Raw genomic sequence first — 24,750 nt, 5'->3', positions numbered from 1 at the left:
TAATTTAGAGGAAGTGGGTCAGATCCTTGCTGGCATTATGATAAAGACGCGCGTCCGAAGAGTTTCTCTCTCTCCATAGAGTCAAAGTAGCTGGTGTTGGATCATCCAGACCTCCCTCCTCCCCTGAATCTGTCTCCTGCATGTTTTTGGTAAGTTTCACCAGCCGGAGTGTTGCAGCCTGGTAGCCAGCCTCACCACTCGGGAGGAGCGGCAGTCTCTGCCCCAGCGCATGGCTCTTTGCGGCGCGACTGCCGCCAATGTTCCAAAAATGATGGCAGCGTACAACGGTGGCTCCTCGGCAGTGGCCGCGCATCACCCGCACCACCACCACCAGCTCCAGCACCTCCCGCCCCCCCACATGCACCACCACCACCACGCCGGCCAGCATCACCTGCAGCACCCGGGCTCCGCCGCCGCCGTGCACACGGTCCAGCAGCACACCTCCACGGCCGCGGCCGCGGCGGTGATGCTCAACCCGGGCCAGCAGCAGCCCTACTTCCCCTCACCCGCCCCCGGGCAGGCCCCCGGGCCGGCGGCGGCGGCGGCTCCCGCGCAGGTGCAAGCCGCGGCCGCCGCCGCCGTCAAAGCGCACCACCATCACCACCACCACCACCAGCAGCCGCACGCGCACCACCTGCAGCCGCAGCTGGACATCGAGCCCGACCGGCCCATCGGCTACGGAGCGTTCGGGGTGGTCTGGTAAGCCCGTTAGAACACTTCGTCAACTTGTGCATCTCTCACTTTTTCTTCTATGGTAGACTGAAGATACTTTATGGGGGAAAGGTGTAGAATTAATAATAACAGTATAAATACCACAGTCTTAACACCCCCCCCCATTGAAGCAATATAGAAAAGTACTACTTAAGTATGTATGTATGTATCTTTTGCAAACCGTTTAAACTATACACTATAAAACATGCACATTTTTCACCACTTTACATTAGATTTTTTTTTTTGATCATGTACTGATCTTTCCACTAACTTGAAAGTCTTCATGTATAGAAACAACTTAAGGTTAAAACTTCCCTTTACACCTCAGAGATTTCCTTGATGGGATCACAAATGTTGCTTTTCCTGTTTTTGTTTCCAGTCGTTTTATTGAAATGTTACACATGCCACCTGTTGAATGCAGCAGGAGAGGCGGATGACTGTCGGGGTGCAGACTTTGCTTGTGAGAACTGGTTTTTCTTTGAGTTTGGATGATGTGGGTGTTCTCTAGTCTAAAAGAAGATGCTACCAAGGAGTTGTGAAGTTTCGTGTCTTGAAGGTTTGTTTTACTCAACATTAACGTTTAGTTTCAAGCTTCATAATGGGATGTTAATCAGAAGGAAGTGTTGGTACCAAATACTGAAATACTTCAAATTCTAGTGTATTTACAAAGTAGAAGAAGAGAGAAAAACCTTGAAGAGGAAAAAGAGAAATGAATGTTTCACTCTTAATCTTTGGGTTTATGATTTTTATTATTTTTTTTATGATATAAATAATGACCCAATCTATTATCTTGGGAATCAAGGCAGATAACTCAGTAATCCATGATCTCACTGGCCGTGCTTCATCTTTCTTCCAAAGTTTTATTGTCACTATTGGTCCATAGGAAATAGTTTCTGAAAGGGGAAATCCTGAGAAGAATCAATTCTGGATCTGTTTCTATAAGGGTTTTTCCAGTATAATGACACATATTTTAAATGTTGAATTCCATAGACTGCGTCTTGTAAAATTTAAATTATGAATTTGCGTCGCTTCACGGGACTGACTTTCTAGTTTCTTTTTAAAAGTCGTCCTGACAAACTGGATCCATCCAGCTGAACAGTACGATCCATCTCTGAAGTGGTTCTCAAACATACACCAGCGATCTGTGATCGAGTCACCGTCAGCACAGGCTGAATAAGTTTGGAGGAGCACGATAAGCAAAGCAGCACAGGACTTGTGTCGATGTCTCGCACAATAACAAGGTAGTTTTTTTTTTTGTCTGTCAGGAAACCTGTGCAACCGTCCTGCATTCACACACAAGCTGTCATGCGGGTGAATGTAGCCGCGAGGATTTGCAATGTTGCCAAGGAACGTAAGATCACTGGGCAGGGAGATTAGCAAGGAAAACACAAGTCGAGAGACGGGGAGGGGAGAGCACGAGAGGATGCTTGAGGTGAAGGCAAGAAACGGCGAAACAAAGGAGACTGAACGAGAATAGATAAGGAGGTCTTCTTCTTGCATTTCCTGTCTGCCCAGAGTGAATGCATCCCATGTGTTTGATGCGTTTCCTTTCTAATAAAAGCATCATGGCCGTTTTAAAAATAAAAATGTGAGGAACCCACATTGTTTACATCACAGGTGTATAAATAGCAGGGAATAATGCAGTGAGTCAGCCGGGTACGCCCCAGTGGCTGGCTGCAGTACTGCAAATAACCATTACATTTCCAACTCTCCACACTCCCAACTGTTTCTATTATCAATGATATTAATTACGTGCTGACTTGCTTTTCAAGGCAGCACCTCGATGTTTGGTGTCTTGTAGTCGAAATGTAGCCAAAGCTTTCAGTCATCCAGTTTTTTGAACTCTTTTTGAACAATAACTGTCACCAATGACGCCAATTAGCTGAAGAATTTGCCACGACTGTGCGTCTGTCAGTTTCTGTAACACAAGAGGAAACTCAGCACAGCCTTCAAGTTATGACATAAAGGCGTCTGTGTTTTGAAGACCATCAAGTCTTAGTTATATTGCCTTCTTTGGAAAACCGTCGCATAAATCACCTTTGTTCAAATATCTTTTCATGAGCTTTTAATATTCATACCTTTTTTTTTTTTTTGGGATCCTTTACAATCAAACCACTAGTTGTATTGATCCTTACACATGGGTTCATGCCTGTTTTGAGCTAAATTATTCCTCACAGTCCATCTTCATGTGAAAACTGACAATTATAGCTTTATTATTGTGCCGTGCGATGCTGACCGTGATGAAAACAGTGAAAAAGAAAAAAAACCACAGATGTCTTTGGACCTGAACTGGACAGAACTTTTCAATAATCCTACAAATGGTTGGACTTCTGCCTTGTTTTGTATTTTCTCTATTTCTTTAATATCCGGTGGATTGCTCTTGATGTAGAGTATGGTATTGCGATTGGTGGAATATACAGAATCTCAATTTGAACAGGAAATGTTAACAACATAGTCTTTTTGTGGGCAAGAATCTTGTGATACGATATATAATCGGTACAAAAACATTGAACCTGACAGAGTAATTTGCCTTTTTCAGGACACAGTGTTCCTTTCAGGTGCCAGAGTTGTACTCGGTCTCCTGACGTTTTTTACAGGGAAGAAGTCGGTGTTACAGTAAGGCCCAAGCATTTACTGCTCATAGCAAAGTTTCAACAAAGTTTGGTATTGAGACGGCAAAGTTTTAACAACAAAGTGATTAGGATGCCAGGCCATGAGTTGGTATTGTTGGCTGTTTTTGTAGTGAAACAAGTCCCAGGAGAATATAGACTGGGAGTCTTGACACACTGGAGGAAATGTTACTTTCCCCTATTTCCACAGAGTCGGTGCATTTTAAATAGGTTCCACCTTGGAAGCTGTTTTCAAAAAGTTTTGTTTTCATTGGCGCCGAACACCATTGTTGCGTCAACCGATCATTTTCACTTGAAAATGTTGTTGCGTAAACGGGGTCTTAGTAATTGTCCTTAAGCGTCCATGATATGGACAGAAATACATTTGTAATGAACATAATAAAACGGCTGAGGACGGACAGGTCCTCTCGTAGCTTAGTCTCCCAAAACCCAAACAAATGGCAGCCGTCTCAGAACACAACAAACGTGTTTATTCTTGTAACCATGAGGCACAATGTCCCATACAAATGTTGCTGCTGCTCTTAAGTGACTTTAAGTGTTACTTAGGTGTGATTACGCCCTCCGGAAAGTACCAATCGACGTGTATTTTGTTCTGGCACTCTGTGGAAATTGACTCGATGTGTCATTTCAGTATGGTGACGACTTTACGAGTCAAAAACCCCACATTTCTTGTAAAATTAGATTTTTATTCATTTTATATTTTGTGCTCAGTCCTCATTCTATTTTAGGAATACGGTTGTGTGAAATTTGCTTTTGGCTTCGGCGGCAGGTAAAGAAAGCCGTGTGTTCCCGGGTCGTCGTCCCCCCCCCCCCCCCCCCCCCCCCCCCCAAGCAGCTCCAGACAGATTAATATCTTTTTCCGGTATGAACCTGCCGTCAGATGCGGCCTAATAAACAAACACTACAGCTGCGTTTCAGTCTCTCCTATCGCACTCTGCGCTCGGTTTGAGTTCAGTGAACCACACACGCACAGCACAGAATTACTCTGTCTTACGTAAAACAAGTTTCACTTTAGCTTCTTCCTCACATGCAGCTTTCTCTCACTTTCCCTCCTACTTTCTCTCTATTGCTCACTCTTTCTTTTGCCATTTGCGTCTTTTTTTAGATTGGTCAGGCACACAGTTATGTAAATGCCCAGTTAAATGGCAAAATTATATTAAACTTGAGAGGTTTGCTGTGGTCGACCAGCCTTTCTGTATTTGTTTTGAAGTTCTTTAAATGATAACTCGGGTGAGCTGATTTCTTCACGTCCTGTGTGCAGATCTGAAACCGGAGCTGAATGCTGCGCAAAGCCTGATGCGTCTTATTTCTCCGCTCCACGGAGCTTCACTTTTGCCCCCCCCCCCCTCCTAAAAAACCAAAACAAAACTGAAGAGACATCAGCGGGCCGCCCTGTTACACCGGCTGACATGGCCCTTTATTACCCCGAACACACACACTGCAGTTTATTTGTCCCGCTGTCCCAAATACTCACTAGAGCACCAAATTAGGATTAATCCACGCCTGAAAACAGTCCCCAACAAATGCATCGTTTCCGCCGAGAGTGGCCAGCTTCTTTACAAAGCTGGGACTTTTAAAACGACGTCACTGTGAAGCATATTTTTAGATGTTTCCAAGATTCTTTTGTCATTTAGGAAACATTGAGGCTGGAGCCAAGAGCTTTAAACGAAGAGCGTGAAAGTAGCAGTTACATACCGAACAGACACCAGTTTTAGCTTTAAACCATCTGCGGTCATTAAGTTCAGTCACCAAGCTGGTTTCTTACCTTGAAGAGTTCATCGAGATGTATGAAATGCTTGTTGAAGCTGCTCAACATGTCTGAAAGGTTGTCAGAGAGTTAAGACTAGAAGATTATTGGGAGCAATGGCTTTGCTCAAAATATGATCCATGCTGGTTGGCCAGGTTTCTATCCACTGTCACAGTGTACAGAATATGTACAATATGGCTGTCTGTAATATATTAAATCATCCTGATATTCAGTGGTGAACTGTCTGTAACCTGCATGTTCAAGTTGGTCATGATGCTTGAAGAGCTTGACAGCCACTAGAGTTGAAGGAGAAAGCCTGGTTATGTAGAATATCAACTTAAAGGGACAAGAGGTGCTTAGAGAATGAATTTTATGAAAAGCACGATGATCTGGCGAATTGTGCTGGTAAACTTCCGTGACTCCAAGCTGCATTGAGGACGCTTCGAGAGCTTTCTGCCAAAGTACAGTGCAACCTGAACTGAGTTGCATTATATCAAAGTAGTCGACATGAAAATTCTCATCAGATTGTGGGTCACGCTCTGCGACGTGTTGTTCACTGTAAAAGACGGTCGCGTCTGGAAAATGTGACATGACAAAGTGTGAGTTTGTTGTTCGCATAAAAGTTTTTGACTTTGACAGCTGCCTCCGGCTCCGTACTCTCGTCCCTGTCCACTGATCCTGTAAATCCTCCGTCTCACTCCGAGGCCACAGCTCGGGTAGAGGAAATGATAAAGGACACCAAAACTGCCGTTTGTTTGAAATATTTGGACAATGAGACATTTGATCCTGTCCTTAACATTGTCTAAGAACAACCGGAACATGAAATTGACATTTATGTCTATAAATTAAAAATGCGTTTACGTAATCTTCTCCTTCTCGCGCCATAAAATCCACATATGTGGGACCACAGGTTCCAGATTAGGTTTGAATAATTGAGGGATATTTAACATGACATATTTAAACATCAAGCATTTCTTCTCAAGATCTCTCTACAATCTTCTAAACTTCTAAACTAAGGCTTTGAACTGCGACTCCTCCATGAGGAGAGTGCGAGATGCTGCCATTCATTTTATCACCACTTTCTGCAGTTAATTCTAATAACTGTCCAATAATCACGACGGCATTCCACACGTTTGACCTGCTTAGGAGGTGAGCTATGTTAAATCGGTCGCTGTGGCGATATCCAGTTATTCATTTTTTGAGATCGGAATAATGTATTTTATTTCTGGGCACTTTTCAAACTGCTAATGGTCACCTCACAAACGTAAAAATAATACAAGAAGGAACAAAACACGGGTAGTATATTCAAATCTTTGAATAGTCCCCAGTCATTACACTAGTGGATCGAAACATTGCAAATCTGTAAACTACCGTCAGTAAAAGTACGTCCAGTAATTCGTGATTAAACGTACAAAAGTGCTGCTGTTTGGGTGTTTTGTTTTTTTTCTTTTCTTTTTTTCTTTGGAGTTGCCTTGCTTTGAGCCGGCGAGCTTATCGCTGGTGTGTTTGGATCACCGTCTCAGTGAAACCTGGGGCCTTAGTCCACGGCCATCTGTTTGCTCCGACTGATCCTATTTGAGAAGGTTCACTGAAGGTTGCGCCGCAGAGAGCTGTGCGCAGGGTGGAGTTACTCTTGCACCTGCCGGGTTCCTCACGAGGCCTCCAGCTCCTGATTCCTGCTCTTAAAGGTTCTCCCACTAATCGGCGGGACCGGCACTCAGCCAATTGCAGTTGTTGAGGTTGACTCGCCTGATCTGTCAATCACCTGGTCACTCTCTCACTCCAGGGTATTTTCTGGCTTCGCCCGACAGTCAGAGCGCTGTCTGATCGTCTTTAGGTTATTTAAGTATAATACATTTCTGCTTGCCAGTATGACTGGAACAAGTTTCTTTTTCCCCCATCACATGGATGTCTGCTGTTCCCACCCGCAGCTTTTTAAAAAACAAACTTTCTTTTTTTTTTTTCTTACATGAATTGAGATATGATCAGCTGACCACATGAGATGTTTAATTTTTCCTTTTGTGTGGGAAATTTCCATTCTAGCTTGATGTTCTGTGGGTGTCTTGATGTGGCTTCTCTCCAAAATGACCATATTGTCCACAGAGTGGAAACATCGATTTGCTCCAGGTGTAACCACAAGCGTATCCTGAAACGACTGCTAATTATGTCGAGTCCCGCAGCGTAGCCTTGCCCGGGGTGAGCGCATGAGTTGTCCGTCGCCCAGATTTTCCTTGATAGTGTCTCCTTCCACCATCCCGACGCTCACTAAGCTCTCTCCGAGCGCTCCTCGGCCTCAGTGACTCTTCTCTACATAGTGGCTCTTTCTAATTGGACAAACACGTTGACAGATGAAGCATGAATGTGAAGCACATGGAAACAAGTTTAATCAGTCTGGTAAAACATGCACGTTCATATCGGGATGATGAGAAAGTTGCAACCTTTATTCCCGTTTCACATTCATTGAGGTATCGGTAGCTGTTCAGGTTTTACCTAAAGTTGGGTTTTCAAAGGAAGCCACATTGAAGCTCGTCAATCTGCCCAAACTAAACTGGAAGGAACTTTAAACAGGAGAGACCATGTACAGGCTCGGTCATTTATTATCTCGTCACAGTGGGAAGTCCCTCGCATTATCACGTTATCTGAGCAGAATTTATTTATGAAACCTAGTGGAAGTCAACAGTAATGCGAACGCAGAAATACATGACTGATTTAAAAATAAAAATAAAAAATTCCACTTTGTCCTGCCACTCCCCTCTATCAGACTCCTTCTGAGTTTTGGTTTGTCGTTTTATTTGATGATTTAACACCAAATTAAGTGATCCAAGATGGCGACTCTGTCACTATTTCTTCAAAAATTCAGATTTTCACTCATACTTTTATTTTACAGAGTGATTTTGACTGCTTTTTTTTTTTTAATTCTCTCTCGTGGAAAGCTTATGTAAGAGACATTGTATGATTCAGTTGAACATTGTCAGGTAGTATTGATAACTACACACATCTTAATGTCACTGTGAAGCCCTTTTGTTGCTCTAGAGCACTCGCACATCGAGACGTTTACTTTAGCTTAGCTCTTGAAAAAATATATCTCAAATCGGCACCAAAACCCAAATCTTGTCTCAAGAGAGGCAAAACATTTTGAAAGAAGGTGTAACTTACAGGCATTTCTTAGATTTTGGGAAAACAAAGAGAGAACCATAACGAGCTACTAAACAAACACTCTCGCCTTGACTCGCACCGCGAACACAAACCAAACCAAATCAAATACCAAGACGTCGCTGCGTGACAACAAAAGGGGCCAAATTCACTCGGCCTCATGAAAGCATTAACGGGAAATTGTTATGTTGTTTGTCCAACTTGTCCAGGTCAGTGACGGACCCCCGAGACGGAAAGCGAGTCGCTCTCAAAAAGATGCCCAATGTCTTCCAAAACCTTGTTTCTTGCAAGAGGGTGTTCCGGGAGCTGAAGATGCTGTGCTTCTTCAAACATGAAAATGTAAGTACGCAGTCGAGGCCAAACGACGACCTCGCAGAAATCGAAGGGAATTATTTCTGACCTCTGCTTTGACTTGATCCTCAGGTGCTCTCTGCTCTGGACATACTACAACCTCCACACATCGACTACTTTGAAGAAATGTATCCTTTTGCTGCAGTTATGATTTTAACCCTTTTAATTCCGCTCTGAGGGTTTCTTGCTTGATGTCAGAGTTAAGTTTGGCTTTGCACTTTGGGCTTTTTTAGGAGCTCAACCAAAAGCTCAGTTTTGACCATATCTGCACAATTTAAGTTGAAGTCGCTTAAAGAAGTTGGCTTACTGTGGCGACGGCACTTTGTGAGGATGTACATGAGCAGATCTGTAGAGCAGAACATCTTATGGAGGGAGTCTATCTACAAAGAAAAGGTAGCAAATGATCTGTAGTGTTTTTAATACAACATATTGCAGAATGTCTTCCGTCTTGGATCATATCATGTTGGTACTCATGTATAGGAGTGGGAGTTCACAAGTTTTGGTCCACATTAGAATTTTAAATCAATAAGTTATGTCTTCACACTTTGAAACTTCTGAATTTCCGGCGTTCGGCCAAACTTCCCCTCAGGATCCCCTCAGGATGGCTTTAGCATTATTGACAGTTCGATGAGGTTCAGATAGTCTTTGCTCACCCTCAGCAGCATTAACAGATGCATTTAGAAATAAGCAAATATTTGATCACTACTGTTTCTTTATAAATACTGATCGTGACGCATTTAACTGATAAAGTTGTATGTTAATGACTAAACTTTTAAAGCTATTTAGTGTAATTACATATTTATATGTACACTGAAATGGTTTGATATATTATTGAGAACCACAAATAGAAACTTGTATATATCCTTCAAGAACTGAAGAGAATTCACTTACTTCATTACATTAGCATTTACTTGTAATACATGTTATATTTCTTACTGAATTTTCTTACCAAATGAGTAAAATTTTCAGTCGTTGTCACAAGACCTTTGAATAATATTGGCACAAGCTAAATCCAGGGTTCGGGGTAGGTTAACCCCAACCTAATACTAGAAGTATATTATTTATTGTCTGGGAGTGTTTATGTTTAGAGACCACTCTGTATTTTTCCCTTCAACAAGGCAGGAAAAAAAACAGTCTTCATCCTTTGTTTTGTTTCCACCGAATGAAAACAAACCTCTTTGTTGGAGATGTTCGCTCGCCTCACAACTGCAGCAAGCGTTTCACTTCTCGATAATCTAACATCCATGATCTGGTATCCAAACAGCCACACTAACGATCACATGCTGTTTACGAAGAGAGCGCTCGCTGTGACTCTCTGTAGCCGGGATATGTCCCTCATCGACTCATTTGGTAGTTTCCTCCTCTTTGGCCGAGGCGCTCTGCACGCCGAGCACTCTTCGGCCATTAGGGCCCTTTGAAACGTTGTCTTCCAATTAGTTTTATTGAGCTTGCTTCATTATTCATACAAAGAACGAAGCGGCTTAGCGTCCCGTATGGGGAAAGTGCTGCATGGATTTTGGCTAATTCGTGCATCCAGAGGTGAAAGCTTTAGCACTACGAGCTTCAGTGGTGCATGCACAGAGAGGCCTGCTTTTAAAAAAACAACAAAAAAAAAAAAAAAGAGGAGGGGGGGGGGGGGGGGGGGTTTATTGACTTCAGTCTCGGTTTGTACTCGCTGATTTACAATAGAGCGAGAACCTTGTGAGCTGAGGCAAAGTGTCTTTTTACAGCTTTAGAGTGCAGCTGTCGGATCTGCTGGTGAGCCCAAACGCAATAAGCTGTGCAGGACTTCACAGGTGACGCTGGATCTCTGCACCAAATCTGCGGTTTTGAGACTTCAAGGAACCAGAAACCCAAGGCCGAATGATTTGTGAATCTGCACTCACTGGCCCACTACATTAGGGACACCATGCAGGGGAGCAAGCAGTTGAATCGCTGATATATTCTATCATATTTCAAAAGCAGAAATGAGTTAAATTAGTTTGAGAGTTCTTCTGAAGTTGTGAGTTTTACCAGTGTTTGTTGTTCATGCAGTATCTCCAGTATGTCCACAGTGATGTTGTTCGGCTCATGTTAACCCTCCTGAGTGTGGTCTCTCAAACACTTGGAGAAATTAATCAAATTACCTTCCAATGCTGGTAGTCTTGAGGAAGTGTTGGACCACCAACCCCTTCCAGAGGGAAACTAAAGGATGCCTTCTGTCATTTCAGATCAGGTTTTCAAAAAGTTTGGAGAGAAACAGTGCAGGGACCACATTACATCACACATAGCGTTTTCTTTTAACATCACTATTGCAACACTTTGCTTGTCTTGTTTTCCATCTAAAAATTCTAGTTTTGTGTTGGCAAGTATTAGTGTTTCTACTCTGGAGAGAAACCGATTCTGCATGGTTTCATGGTGCGATTAGCGAGCACTTATTTACAACTGCTGTGCTCGAAATAGAATTTATTGTCATTGTTCAAGGGGGGGAAAAAGACTATTTAAAGCTTTGTAGAATCCAGCAGCAGCTGATGTTCATGATGGGTAGTCTCCTTTTAAAATACATCCTGGTTTGAACAAGGAGCCCAAACAACAACAACAAAAAAAAAAAAACTCAGCCACTTTCAAATTCCAAATTTTCAGGCGTTTCAAATGAGGTCCAACACCATGATGTGTGTTTTCACGCTTTTTTTTGGATGATGACTCCTTTTAATTAATCTGCACCGACTGACATCAGTTAGCTAATATATTCAAACTTATATTTGAATGAGTAATTCCTTGTATCAGCGTACAATATTACATGGACATGTAATGATCTTGTCGAATATTGAAATAACGGTATGGTTTCGTGTTAAATACACATTCAGACTTTTGCGAAATGTGAATGGCGCCACTGATATTTGGTGTGTAAAACTGTCCTGATCACTCTTTCTGTTTCTAAACCATCCGCTCACAGCCTGACATGAGCAGACTGACGATTAGCAGCACTAACTCTGGGTTTTTTTTTCTATTCCTCGCCACGGTTCCTTTTCCAGCTCTCCTCTTCTTTTCATCTCCCTTCACATCGCAGCACCTTCCACTCAAGATGGAATTAAGGCGAGGGAAGCAAACTGCCGCTAATGTGGCCCCGAGGCCGCGCAGACAAACAACACTGTAGATTTCCTTTTGCACATTGGAACTGTGGGTGTTTGCACACTACAGCGATTAAAGCCTGTTTTGTGGCGCTTTCTGGTCCCAAAGCAACGCAAATTGTGTGAAAATATGCCAATTACCACTTCAGTGTACTTCTAACTTCCTTCAAGGTTGAAAATAATACACTTGGTGGCATAAGGGAAATGGAGCAAACCTGCTAATTCATGCGGTGTCTGATACGAGTCTCATTCAGAGCGACCTCGGCATTGAAGTAACACAAAGTTAGATCCACGTTTGTGCCGTGTTTCTTGCTGCTGTTAAACCTTAACTCGTCTTCGTCCAGCTATGTGGTGACTGAACTGATGCAAAGTGACCTCCATAAGATCATCGTATCACCGCAGCCTCTGAGCTCAGACCACGCCAAAGTTTTTCTTTATCAGATTCTACGAGGTAGGTCCTTCTAATTACTACTGTTTAGTGAAAACTATGGAGGGGAAAGTGCTTTATGACAAATTTGGACTATTTGATCGTTTGGCCGACACATGAAACAGACTTTTTGCCATTAATATTTCTCTTTCAATCTTCATAAATCTTTTAAGAATAATAAATAAATAAAAAAATCATCCATTGAGCTCCAGCATTTAAAAATCTGTCAAGTTAGGGTTTCAGGTTGGGTGTAAATTAACCTTATGAAGTGATATTTCAACTACGCCGTCCTGTTTGCGGTTGATGTTTATGCCAGTCATGGAAAAAATCTTCAAGATCTCTATAAGAAAGATTATGAAAGTGTGTGGCCAACCATTTTTAGATTTGAATATCTCAAAATTATAAGAACACCCCCCCCCCCCCCCCACTGTGAGCAGAATTCTGTAATTAGTTTAGATTTTCACACAGCTGCTAATAAATTCAGCCCATCGGCAGAATATCTGATCCCAAAATGAGTCTCGGTGTCTGCAGGGAAGCTGTTATGAACGCTGTCGAATCTGAACAGGATGGCCCTAATTTAACAAGACGTGGGCAACTAACAGGTGGTCATGTAACGGCTTTTCCCCCATTCTGCGGCCTGCAGGATGATTTCACAAGTTAGAATTAAAGGAGGGTTTGTTTTGAAATCATTGAAACCAGATATTAACAGTAAATACTCTATAACTGTATAATTCACATCTCCTGTGTAAAAGATAAGCCCCATGTGATGTACTAAACCTATCTTACATACATAATTACCTCTTTTCATGAACTAATTGGCCATATTTTCCTTGTATATGTAGGAGTGCTTGGTCATGGTTTGATCAACGTAGAATCAAAATCGACAGTCGTTGTTTTCATCGGTTAATGTATAGCTTGACTTCAATATTCCAGGGTCTATCCACACAGAAGCTCTTTCCAAAACTAAAGTTGAGAATATCGTTCATTTCCATTAATGGGGATGAGCCTATAATAATAATTACAATGTTTTAGAGACATTCTGCCCTTGTTAGTTTAGGAAGACGTGTCGGAATTTCTGTTATTTACAGTTCAGTTTCACTCGTTTTCTCTCCCAGCGCTTTTCTTTATGTCAGCTGCTAATTTACTGAATGAAACGGTCAAGAAGTGCATGCAGGTTCACATGAAAAGCTTTACACTGGAGTAGGCTCCAGTGCTTGGTGTGACTTGCCACCCCCTGTGGGAAAATCCCATTAAAGTATTTAGTTTTTCAATTAAGAACTGACCGGGCTGCCGTCCTCTGAACTCCTGCACAAGTCCAATAATAGCAGCAACTCGAACAGTGTTTTCTACCCTTCAAAATGAGAATGTATTGCTTTGACTCGTGATAAATTCCTGTGCATTCACGCACTGTTACTGTCTGCATGTCATCTCCAGGACTTAAATACCTTCACTCAGCTGGAATTCTCCACCGAGACATCAAACCTGGCAACCTCCTGGTAAACAGCAACTGTGTGCTCAAGGTACGTGAGCTTAGGAGCGCCGATTCTTAAAATCCACCGAGCTCCAGCCCGTCACTTTAAGAGAAGTCTGTGCAAATTCGGTGAAACACTCCGGCTATAAATAGCATGTTTAAGCGTCAAGTGTTTCATGTTTGATGAGAACGTGTCATGAAGGATTTGTCTCGGTTTCACAGTGCTTTAACAGTCTGGAGTTGATGGTTCATATACAGCATGTGGCATAAAGGCTCAGTGGTACACATCCACAGTTTGAACAAATTTGGCTCATGGGCTTTATTTTGATACTCCTGGACTATGTTTTATAAAAAACATATTTTAAGTGAAATACAGATGAATTAAAATCTAAAAAAAAAAGGCTTGAAGACTCAACATAGATTTCAAATATAAACTCTTAGTGATTCTTTTTGCTGTTCTTTTGCTTTTCTTCTAACAGTTTATAATATGAAAGACATCAGGATGTCTAACATTCAACCAGAAATTACTTTTTGCAATTATAAAACATGTTAAAAGGTACATTTGCTGGAATTATGTGTTTTAAGCTCTGTGACAGGGGCTTTATCCTCATGCAATTTTAAATGATGTACTATTAAAGCTAAAGTTTTAGTCTATAATCCTTAAGATAATTTTAGTTTTTAATGGGAGTTATATAGTAGATGTATTCTAAAGACATTTAGTGCATTAGATAAGATATAGAGCTTTTTTTGATAGGAAAAAATAGATTTTTAAGATCAAATTAAATTTGGTGCGAGTTACCTTACATTTATGGACAAAACGGAACTTATCCTTTTGAGGTGGCTTTTCTCTAAGGAGTCTCTGAATGCTTTCGCCTTTTAAGATCTGCGACTTTGGCCTGGCGCGAGTGGAGGAGTCGGACGAGTCACGGCACATGACTCAGGAAGTGGTGACGCAGTACTACAGAGCTCCAGAGATCCTGATGGGGAGCCGCCACTACTCCAACTCCATCGATATCTGGTCTGTGGGCTGCATCTTCGCCGAGCTTCTGGGTCGACGCATCCTCTTCCAGGCCCAGAGTCCCATCCAGCAGGTTGTTCCTTCAGCCAATCCAACCGTAACACCGCGCTATTTTCTCTTGTAATGTTTAACTGTAATGTGTTTGTGTGCAGCTGGATTTAATCACTGACCTGTTGGGGACTCCCTCCATGGAGGCGATGAGGACGGCGTGCGAAGGCGCTCGTGCACACATTCTCAGAGGACCTCACAAGCAGGTACCGTATTTTCCAGACTATTGAGCGCACCCGTAAAATTTTAAAAAGGTAAAAAAAAAAAAAAGGGTACATCTACAGGCCGCACATGACAGGGTCACCGAGGGTTTTTATATCTGTTGATAAAGTATTTGATCGGTTATTTGCTGATTGTGATTCTGAGGAGGAAGATTTCTCAGCCATGTAATCCAATAGGGCGGCTTTACGTGATGCACCTGAACGCATCACTCACGGCCGTCAGCTGCTGGAGTTCCTGACCACGGAAAGTAGCACAAGACGAGGTCGCGAAGAGCAGAAATATCACTTTTAGAGCGAGTTTTGGAGAAGCAGAGGTGCTCAAAACAGCATGTAACAGCCGCTGCATCGCGTGTGAAAAAAGTAGCGGCTGATAAGATAAGATAAGATATCCCTTTATTTATCTCGCATGTGGAGAAATTATAGTCCGGAAATTACGATAATCAGTTTTTTATTGAGCATAGTTAATTTAATGATGGATGCTGAGGGCTGGAGTGAATGACGAACGCAAACATGGCACTAATTCACTGCTCTGGCCCAGTCGAGAAGAAATTTAACTATATGTGGCACCTGAATTAAAATGTATTCCACCTGGATGAAGGAATTCCTGTGCCGATCTGATTTTCCGAAGGAGGGAGGGATGTTTATATATGCGTTGTTGTACACATGTTAGGTCACAATTAACTGGGTAATATAAAATTTAATTGGCCCGTCCCTCGTCTACATGATATGTCTGCATCCTCATGGTCCCACTTATGTTTATATTTGGAGATCGGAGAGATTCGAGGGGTTCTCGCTATGCAAAAACCTAAATAGCATTGGTGTCCCATGTGCATTAGAAGTCATAGAGGAACCATGATTATGCATAAAACCTTATTACACTTTGTCGAATGTGTTCAATTGAAGCAACAAATCCTGAACATCATCGATGCAGCACTCCGGGCAGCTGGCAGCCAGTTCAGACTTTGATCTGGAATGAATATCCATGAGGTCTAATAAGCAGATAAATGGATTTTCCTTGCTCTTTCAAGCACTGTGAAGCTGATTGGATGTTTGTTTTGTCTGCAGCCATCACTTCCTGTTCTCTACACACTGTCTAGCCAAGCGACACACGAGGCGGTGCACCTCCTCTGCAGGATGCTGGTGTTTGATCCGGTGAGTCACCGCAGCCGCTTTGCGTTATGTGTTGTTAATGAATGAAAAGCCATTCAGAGTCACCGCAGTGCAACGCCACCTCCGTGTGGGACGGCGCACAGACTGTACACAAGTGTTTCACGACAAAAGAAGGATTTTACAGGTCAAAGATGTGCCAGGGAAAAATCATAAAAGTACAGAGGAGATTTTGTTTTTACTTTAGAATCGGTTAAATGTAATCTAGCTATCACCAAATCTGGAAGAGACCCTCCTACATATGATTTGGTAAGGTTTGAAAAGTCCTTGAAGCTTCGATAATCTGCAAATCAAATGAAATTAGCTTTGCATTCTTAGTTGCTTAGTCTTTTTTTAATTTTAATCTTTGCCACTTACAAGCCAGCGCATATCACATGTACCGCCTCATCTGACCTCATTCACAAATTAATTTCATGCATATTATTTCAGACCGACATTAACACTTATAAACTCGTCATTCATTCGCAGCCATCCTCCTGACAGCGTGCCATTAGCGCCACGTTTCATGTAAATCGCTTCTTTCTAATGTGTCTGACCAGTCAAAAAGGATCTCAGCCAAGGACGCCCTGGCTCACCCGTACCTGGACGAGGGTCGACTGCGCTACCACACGTGCATGTGCAAATGCTGCTACACCACGTCGTCCGGCCGGGTTTACACCAGCGACTTCGAGCCGGTCACCAACCCCAAGTTTGACGACGGGTTTGAAAAGAACCTGAGCTCTGTCAGACACGTCAAAGGTACGCACGTCCGCCGGCCACGAGCTGCCGTCATAGTCGATCTGAATAATGTTGGAGCTGCTGTAATTACCTTCCTCCAGAGAGAGTCTGATGGGAAAGGAGCTGTTGACAACTGAACAAGAAAAGTGTTGTGCAAATCATTGCATTGGCTCATGAGGAGTCTTTAAAACTTATAAAAAAAAAGAAAAAAGAATTACCCGTGAACACATTTCATCACTACAAGTTCACTGTGCAAGAAGTAAGGAGACATAAATAAGATGCAGAGACGACACAGTGTCACTACTACAGGCTACTCGCATTGCGAACAACAGTATAAATAGTTGCAACCTCGAGAGACAAAACTCACAGCTGCTGCAACACAAAGGGTTATATAACAGAATTATTACAAGCAATAAGAAAAACCAACAGCAGGAAAAAAGAGGGAAACGTAAGGTATACTGCATGAACATCAACGTAACTGGTATTAAAAAAAATAAATAAAAAAAGCCTAACAAATCGGGATCAGCTGTTCGAAATAACATTTTCTATTGGAAAAATACTGCAGGTCAACCAGGAGTTATTTATCTTCAAACTGTGTGTAGGTTTAGATACTAAGGCCCCCGTTTACACAACGTTTATAAGGGAACACAGAAAATTGTTGTTGCGTTTTGAGTGTCTGTTTATGCGACAACGGCGCTCAGAGTCACTGAAAACGTAAATTTTTGAAAATGCTTGGACTCTGTTTCCTTGGAAACGAGGGAATGAAATACCCGGGCTCCGTCTCAATGTCCACAGACTGTCTGTGTACTGTCTCTCCCATTGCCAATGTTTACAGCATATTGTTCTCTACGCAAACAAGAGCACCCACTGGTGGCCCAACATGCTAACTACATCGTTTTTATCATTTCTGCCTTTTCCGTGTAAATGGGCATAGTTTTTATATATATATATAATTTAATACCTATTTGTCTGGTCGGCAGATGAAGTAGCGTCGATCACTGATGGAGAAGGATCCATTTTATTTCCCCAGCTGTTAAAGGAATTCATTCCTCGTCTTCGTGCTTGACAAGAACTTGAACGTGCTCCTGGAAATACGATTCTCTCTGAAGCGGCACTCACTGAAACCATCAAGACATTTAAGAAAATGAGCCTCTTTGAAGTCGCTGTGTCTAACGTGTCTGAGTTTAATTTGGAGATCAGTAAGATGTACTGTGCTTCCCTCACAGAGATCATCCATCAGTTCATTTTGGAACAGCAGAAGGGGAGTCGAGTACCACTCTGCATAAACCCTCAGTCAGCTGCGTTCAAAAGCTTCATCAGGTAACATCTTCTTTTCTTCTGTATATTTGTGTATCAGATATCGTTACTTCAGCATACATAACATTAGTGATCTGAGAATTGGAGAGTTTCTGGATGTTGCTTTGGTTCACTGCTCTCATCAATGTGTTTTACTTGTAATCTAATTTAATGACGCCTCACACGGAGATCTAAAGAGCCGCGTGAGGCCTTCACAACAAAGTCTGTGGATGTTTTTGAGCTTGGCAGGGGATATAACGACATCTCAGATTAGTTTTTTTTTTTTCAATATTTCACTTTGATTAAAATATGTGCAAAAGATGACAGCTGCTGCTTTGCACAGAACTTCAACTTGCCGTCCATTCATCTGTCTATTTACTTATTTTAACCAGGTTATCCAAGTTAAGTTTCCAACTGCCGTTTAGTGATAGGACGAGGGCTGTCCTGTTGAGCATAAGTTAAGAAATCAGACCAGAATGCACACGTGCACATTGGATAACATGCAAACTCCACAAAGCAATACCATGGCCTGAATCATGCTGTGAAACAAAAGTGCATCAGAACTGCACAATATATCACAAATTCAATGTTAATCATGATATCAACATAAAAAAAAAAAAGCATTTCTAACATTAAATTGTCTTTCCATGCTTTGTGTATTCAAGTTCTGCAAATTTAAACATAGAATTTCAAATAGATTTTTAATGAGATAATTCCACAATTTTATGAATAACTCATGATTATTCACACTTTTTCCTTTCTGACTGTTCTAAATATTATACACATGTTGGCTACAGGGTAAAGGGGAAAACAATCTCGGAAAGATTTGTGAAAACATTCTTGCAGGAAAAGTTGCAGAATTTCTGTCAAGTGTGTGGAATTGGAGGATTTCATGCAGCCCTACCAAACTTAATAACGACACCACTGTAGGCCGCAGAGGGCTGAACCCCACAGCAGATGTAGCCCAGAAGAAGTGTTTCATTCATAACGACGCCTCTAAAACTCAAACTCAGCAGGCAGCTCTTGTAGCAGTTGTAGAACACTTTGTCCTGTTCAGGTTGAATTAGTGCAATCGCTACCTGCTTTTAGAGCCACGCAGCAACAGTTATAAGAGAAACATGAAGGTCCTGTGATGCAGTTTGAGATTTTCACAAAGGGCAGTCGGTCAACACGAGGCGTGTTTAGAAAAGCGTCTTTTTAAAATCCCGTGTCAAAGTCAAAGACATCCACGACTTCACTTTAGATCAGGGGTGTCAAACATCAGGGCCGTGGGACAAAAAACGGCCCCGCGAGAGGCTCCCTAAAAAAAATGGTCAAAGTTTAAAAGACAACATTGTTTTATTTTTATTAGTCATTTTTCTGAACTAAATTTCTGAAGACTCTTAAGTGAACACGAGCAACACTAAGATCCGAGCTGAGATATCAGTGATGCTGCAAAGAAAGCTCGCTACCTCTGTATTTTGGACTCGTTTTTGGTTGTAATTGTATTTTTACTCAACAGAAGAAGACTTTAAAGTTTAAATTTAAGGGTTATTATGGCACCAGTTCACTGGTGCGGCTGTATGTGTTTGACACCCCTGCATTAGATCTTTCAATCCTTTAAAAAAAAAAAAAAAAAAAAAAAAAGGGCAGTTTTTAGTGGTTTTCACCTTTCCCATGCATCTATTCTGTGTTTTTTTTCTTTCAATAAATAAATAGCTATGGCTTTGGTCGATTCAAGTATGAGACAAATTGTTTCAGCTCATAAATCGACCAAAGCTTTGAACATGGCCGTGTGGAATGCGGCACCAGTTAACCACCAGACATTCAAACAACAAATGCCTTGAGCTAATAAGCAGGCGGGCAGCTAATATTAACTTCACCCACTTGTTGGCCTGCTTTTCGCACAGCTCCACCGTGGCTCAGCCGTCTGAAATGCCTCCATCTCCGCTGGTGTGGGAATAACCGCCGCCGCCGCTGTGTGTCATCGTCTTTTTTTTTTTTTTTTTTTCCAACCGACAAGCTGCTAAAGTGGGAACAAGAAAAGCGTCTCTAAAGTCTTCTATCATCTGTGTAGCATTTCACTGGAGAGCGGGGACTCGCAGGTCTGCTGAAATATGGAACAAATGAAGAGAAAATCCATTGCTCGATGGCTTTACGGGGGGCGGGGAGTTGTTTGTTTGAACAGTCGGTATGCAAAAAGTCCGAACGCTCCGTTAGACCAAATGAGAATGTTTAAAACAAACCCTTAGTCACCTCTAGGTAGATAAGGTTTAACTCTTAGGTGATGAAGTACATCTGTTTTGCTATATATACTAATACTAATTTTAAAAGATGTGTATTTTAAAAAATTCCTTTCGATCACAAGCCGATTAGTTTTTAGACACTGTTGCTTCCCTGCACTGAAACACCTTCCTTTCACCTCGAAGATGAATTTCTGCTCACGTTGCTTATTCCTCAGACAATCGATTGTCAGATACCCCACTTATCCCACATTTATGTTATAACCTTTGGAAAGCTTTGTTTGAAGCTGTCCCTTCCCCTCCCAAAAATAATTAGGTTGCCAAAGATTGTGAGACTTGTGTAGGAATTATGCATCATCACTGTTTTGTTTTGTTTTTGCTCTGGACATCTTGACATTTTTTCATTGTTATCACTTAAAAGTACTGGAGTCCGTGTCCCGGTGGGTCAGAAAAGAATTATTATATTGGGCAGGTAGTCATAAAGTTATGGCTGATATGTGTGTCTTTAATATTTATCTCCCTTCTTGAATGGCATAACTGCTTTTAACCAATTATTGGTGTACTTTCCCAATTAATAGCCCAAAAAAACCTTTGAAAATGAATTTTAAATTTATTTAAATCTTCAATATGAAGCTTCTATTGTAAAATCGAAGCTTTTTATTCCAAAATAGCATCATGAAGTCAACAAGTATCACTTGCTCACTTGAAATTATTAGAAGAGATACACTAGAAGAGATTATGTACAAAGCAAAAATAGACGATACCTGCAAAGATCTGGTTTAAAGCCCCGTTTACACGACAACGCAAAAAAACCCAACTCTCGTTGCATTTTGAGTTTCCATGTACACAACACCGATGGTCAGCGTCATTAAAAATGCAACTTTTTTGAAACTTCCTACCAAACTGGAACTTTTTGAAAATGCACCGTGTCAAGGTGGAAAACTCAACTGTCCTGAAACGCTGCTGCTGCGGCGCATGCACACCACGGTAAATAGTTCTGCACATGCGCGAGTAGGTGGACAATAACAAACAATGGCGGCTTCCGGAGTGTCGTGTCTCCCAGTCCAGAGTCCACTGGGACTTGGTTGTTTTATAGTGGAGAGTCACAATACAACTCCGTCGCCCGTCTATAAGAATGTCCGTGTGCTCGCCGTTGTTCAGAGTATATTTGTTCTCCGCACACCTTTTGTGTGGTTTCATTGTAAAAAAACAAACAAACAGCCAACTCGTGGCCTGGCACGCCAACTACGACGTTTCTGTGTAAGCCTTGCCGTGTTGACGGGACGAAAATGCCAAAATGATGAGTTTTCACTTGAATCTCCGTCGTGTAAACGGGGGCCTAATATCGGGACACGTGAAGTTTTCCATGTTTACCCCAGCCGTGTCGCAGCGAGTCCAGTGATGATGCATAAACACGAGGCCTCCGGATGAAGAAACGCCTGGTTCAATTCAACTTCTTTTTTATTATTATTATTGTGGCTGAAGTCCTGAAACGTAGAGAAGAGTGATTTCTGTCTCAGGAAAGATCATTCAGGGTCGAAGGTGAAGGTTTGGCTCCGACTTACAGCGACGTCCCGTTTCCAATCCAGACCACACCATCGAGAAGGCCCCTTCCTCTGACCAGCCTTTAATCCCAGTGCTCATACTCCAGTTCATTACTAGCCTGCGGGCAAACTGAAACCCGTCTTGTTGTTGTTGTTGTTGTTGTTGTTTTTGATGAAAGAATGTGTGTCGTCTACTTGTGTGCCTCCTGAAGTCCCTGCTTGGACAGAAAGGGAACTCCTCACACACTCAGATGAAACTTACCCCAAAGAGAAGGAGAAGGGAAACTCCGGCTCGTGTCAGGATCCTCAATTCTTTAAAATCTGGGTCTTATTCTTACGGCGAACAAATGAAAACAGACTGTAATGATGTAGAAATCAGTCGGCGATTATATTTTAAAAAACTAAACAAAAAACCCCCCACTAAAGCCGCATGTCATAAAGAGGATACTGGGGAATTGGAATGAATTTGAGAAGCAGCACAAGTTACATGACGGTGAAAAGTGCATCTCAAGAACGCCGAGTCTTTTAGAAATACTCAGTCTCTGAGAGTCAAACTCTTCCTGCTGAGTGCAAAGGTACACCCTGGTTTTATCATAATCGATCCATTTCAGGAGCTGATCCCAGCTTAATGTTCACACCTACGAGTAATTTAGCTTCCCCAGTTTGCCTCAAATGCAAGTTATTGTCCTGCGAGAGGAAAACTGAGTCGCTGGGAAAATTAAACCCCCAAGAAACCGTGAGGAGAAAATACAAACTGCCGACAGAAAAGCCAGATAGACACTTTTGTCTTTATGGAAGGAGAAGACTCGCCACGACACCACCTGGTTTTACCATAACATGCTATTTTATAAAAAAAAATTGTCTATGCAACACGAATCTGATGTGAAATGTTTGTCGGATCGTACTGCAACAAAAAAGCATCACGTCCTCAGAAAAGCATCTGAAAACCCGTCAATCTGTGAATACGGCTCGTGGATTAAACAGATTGTCTACCATGGTTTCTGGGTGCACTAGAGCAGAATAATTTTAACCAATTTTGGAGCAAAATATGACGTCCCTTTTACCAGAAAAGATGCCTAAATCGGCAAAGCGACACAGAAATTATTTAAAAAAATTATGAAATAATGAATTAAACCTTGGAAATAATTTTAAGCGAGTAATATTGATGCTGCAAGAAGTTGCTTTTTTTTTTTCTGCTAAAATCTGAACTCAAACATCAAGAGAATCCTCAGTTCAGTCTTCTTATGACGTGTTGGTTTTCTTCTGTGCGTTGCCGCCGCCGGTTTGCACGCTGAGGTTTTCCACCTTCAACTAGCCTGCTTGAATAGTGTCGCATTCGGCATAATTCCCTGATCAATCCAAAGATGGACCAACGTGGGTTTTTTTTTTTCTAGAAAAGGCCGGATGAGATTGTAGAAAAATGGAAGAACTTGTCACGTGGAGGTGTTTACTGATGGATCTCCGTTTGGTCCGTCTTTAAAGACCCAACATGAGTGTTTCTTTAACTTTGCATCGTGTCCCAGAGAAATCATTGACCACTCGATGTGCTGTGACCAAGTTGAACATTAACGAAGGTTTACCGGATTAGCTACGGACCATACTGGATTTACTGGACTATAAATTGCCTTTATTAAAAAAAAAAAAAAAAAAAAAAAAAAGTTTTGTGAAGAGGACAAACGCATAAAATTCGATCGTGATGCACTGAGTGCATGAACCAGACGTAGTAGGACGATAGTGAGACAAAGAATTTATTTATTTTTTGTTGATTTATCGCTACTCAACGTCGTAAATTCTCGCTCCGGCTCGGGGGATCAAGACGTTTGTACGTCTGAGTATCACTACTTTGGACCAGTCATGCTGTATTTTTTTTTTTTTTTTTTTTTTAATCGACCCAACTAGTTTTCTCATAATCGACGAGTTGGTTAAAAAAAAAAAAAAAGCTGCGCGTCATCTCGAAATAAAGACCCAGATCTTCAAGAATTCAGGTGAGAAAGAAGTGTCACGTTGAGCTTAGAGGAAGAGCCGAGAAGCTGAGCGAACAAAAAACGAAAAAGAAAAGCGACCGAGGTAAAGGAGCAGTCAAACCAGCAATATCATTCTTTTAAGGGTGTTTGATTCTTATTTCTGTCTACTTGAATCTAAAGACCAACTCGTCACTTCACCAATCCAAGCAGCTCATCACAGACATGAAACAAGTAGCATATAAATGTAAATGGTTTCACCTTTTTTGTTTCCCTGACGGGTAATCCAGTGTTAAAGTGTGCCCCCCCCCCCCCCCCCCCCCCGACTCCTCCTCATACATGTACACTGTCAACGACAAAATTAAAAAGAAAAGAAAAAGAGCTCTGAAGTAAATTATTTAATATATTTTTAGAATTGTTTTCTATTACTGTCCTTGTGTCCTATGGCATGCATCCTCCTCTCACCTCAAAGTATGATTGTGTATATATGTTAAATAGAGAAGCAAATCTACACACTGACCTAAAAAGGAAAAAAAAATAAAACACACAACCCAGTACCACTGTATAGAAATTGTATTAGCCTGCACATTTGGAAAAGGCTGTGAAGTTAATTTTATTTTTAAAACTTGCATACAAAATGTATATATTTTCTTGATTTTTACCCTGCGGCCAGGAGGTGTAGGAGACAACCGGATCCTGTAAACGACTCACAGAATACACAGTCATGTTAACTGTAACTTGTGTGTACAGCAGAGTTGTAGATATATCTAAAGAGAAGCCTTTTCTTTTTTTCTTTTTTCCCTTTTTCTGTTATTGTTCATTATTTCATCATAGCAACACCGTGTGAATATGTACATAAAGGATTCACCGTGTTGGTCTCTACCTCTTGAGCTCAATAACTCGGCTTTGTTTACCTCCGGGTGTTTTCTGGTTACATGTTTGGATGCATTCAAAAA

General features: G+C 41.7%; 1 protein-coding gene across 1 annotated transcript; it reads left to right on the top strand.

Moving 5' to 3' along the window:
- Window positions 1-151: 151 nt before the first annotated feature.
- Window positions 152-20,870, top strand: nlk2 (nemo-like kinase, type 2). The gene is made up of 11 exons (XM_080459819.1): window positions 152-699; window positions 8,451-8,580; window positions 8,665-8,720; window positions 12,047-12,153; window positions 13,564-13,649; window positions 14,482-14,691; window positions 14,771-14,872; window positions 15,953-16,039; window positions 16,594-16,792; window positions 17,998-18,091; window positions 19,957-20,870. The coding sequence occupies exons 1-11, from the start codon at window positions 230-232 to the stop codon at window positions 20,009-20,011; spliced, it is 1,596 nt and encodes a 531-aa protein (XP_080315945.1). The 5' UTR covers window positions 152-229; the 3' UTR covers window positions 20,012-20,870.
- The last annotated feature ends 3,880 nt before the right edge of the window (window positions 20,871-24,750 follow it).

The sequence above is a fragment of the Lipophrys pholis genome (genome assembly GCF_963383615.2).
Source record: "Lipophrys pholis genome assembly, chromosome: 3".
NCBI lineage: Eukaryota > Metazoa > Chordata > Actinopteri > Blenniiformes > Blenniidae > Lipophrys > Lipophrys pholis.
This window is presented reverse-complemented; position numbering and strand designations above follow the sequence as displayed.

Bases quoted from the DNA above. Each gene is read 5' to 3' on its own strand.
- nlk2 (XM_080459819.1), top strand. From the start codon at position 230: ATGGCTCTTTGCGGCGCGACTGCCGCCAATGTTCCAAAAATGATGGCA. The intron at 8,581-8,664 runs GTAAGTACGCAG...CTTGATCCTCAG, and splicing joins GCTTCTTCAAACATGAAAAT to GTGCTCTCTGCTCTGGACAT. The intron at 12,154-13,563 runs GTAGGTCCTTCT...TGTCATCTCCAG, and splicing joins TCTTTATCAGATTCTACGAG to GACTTAAATACCTTCACTCA.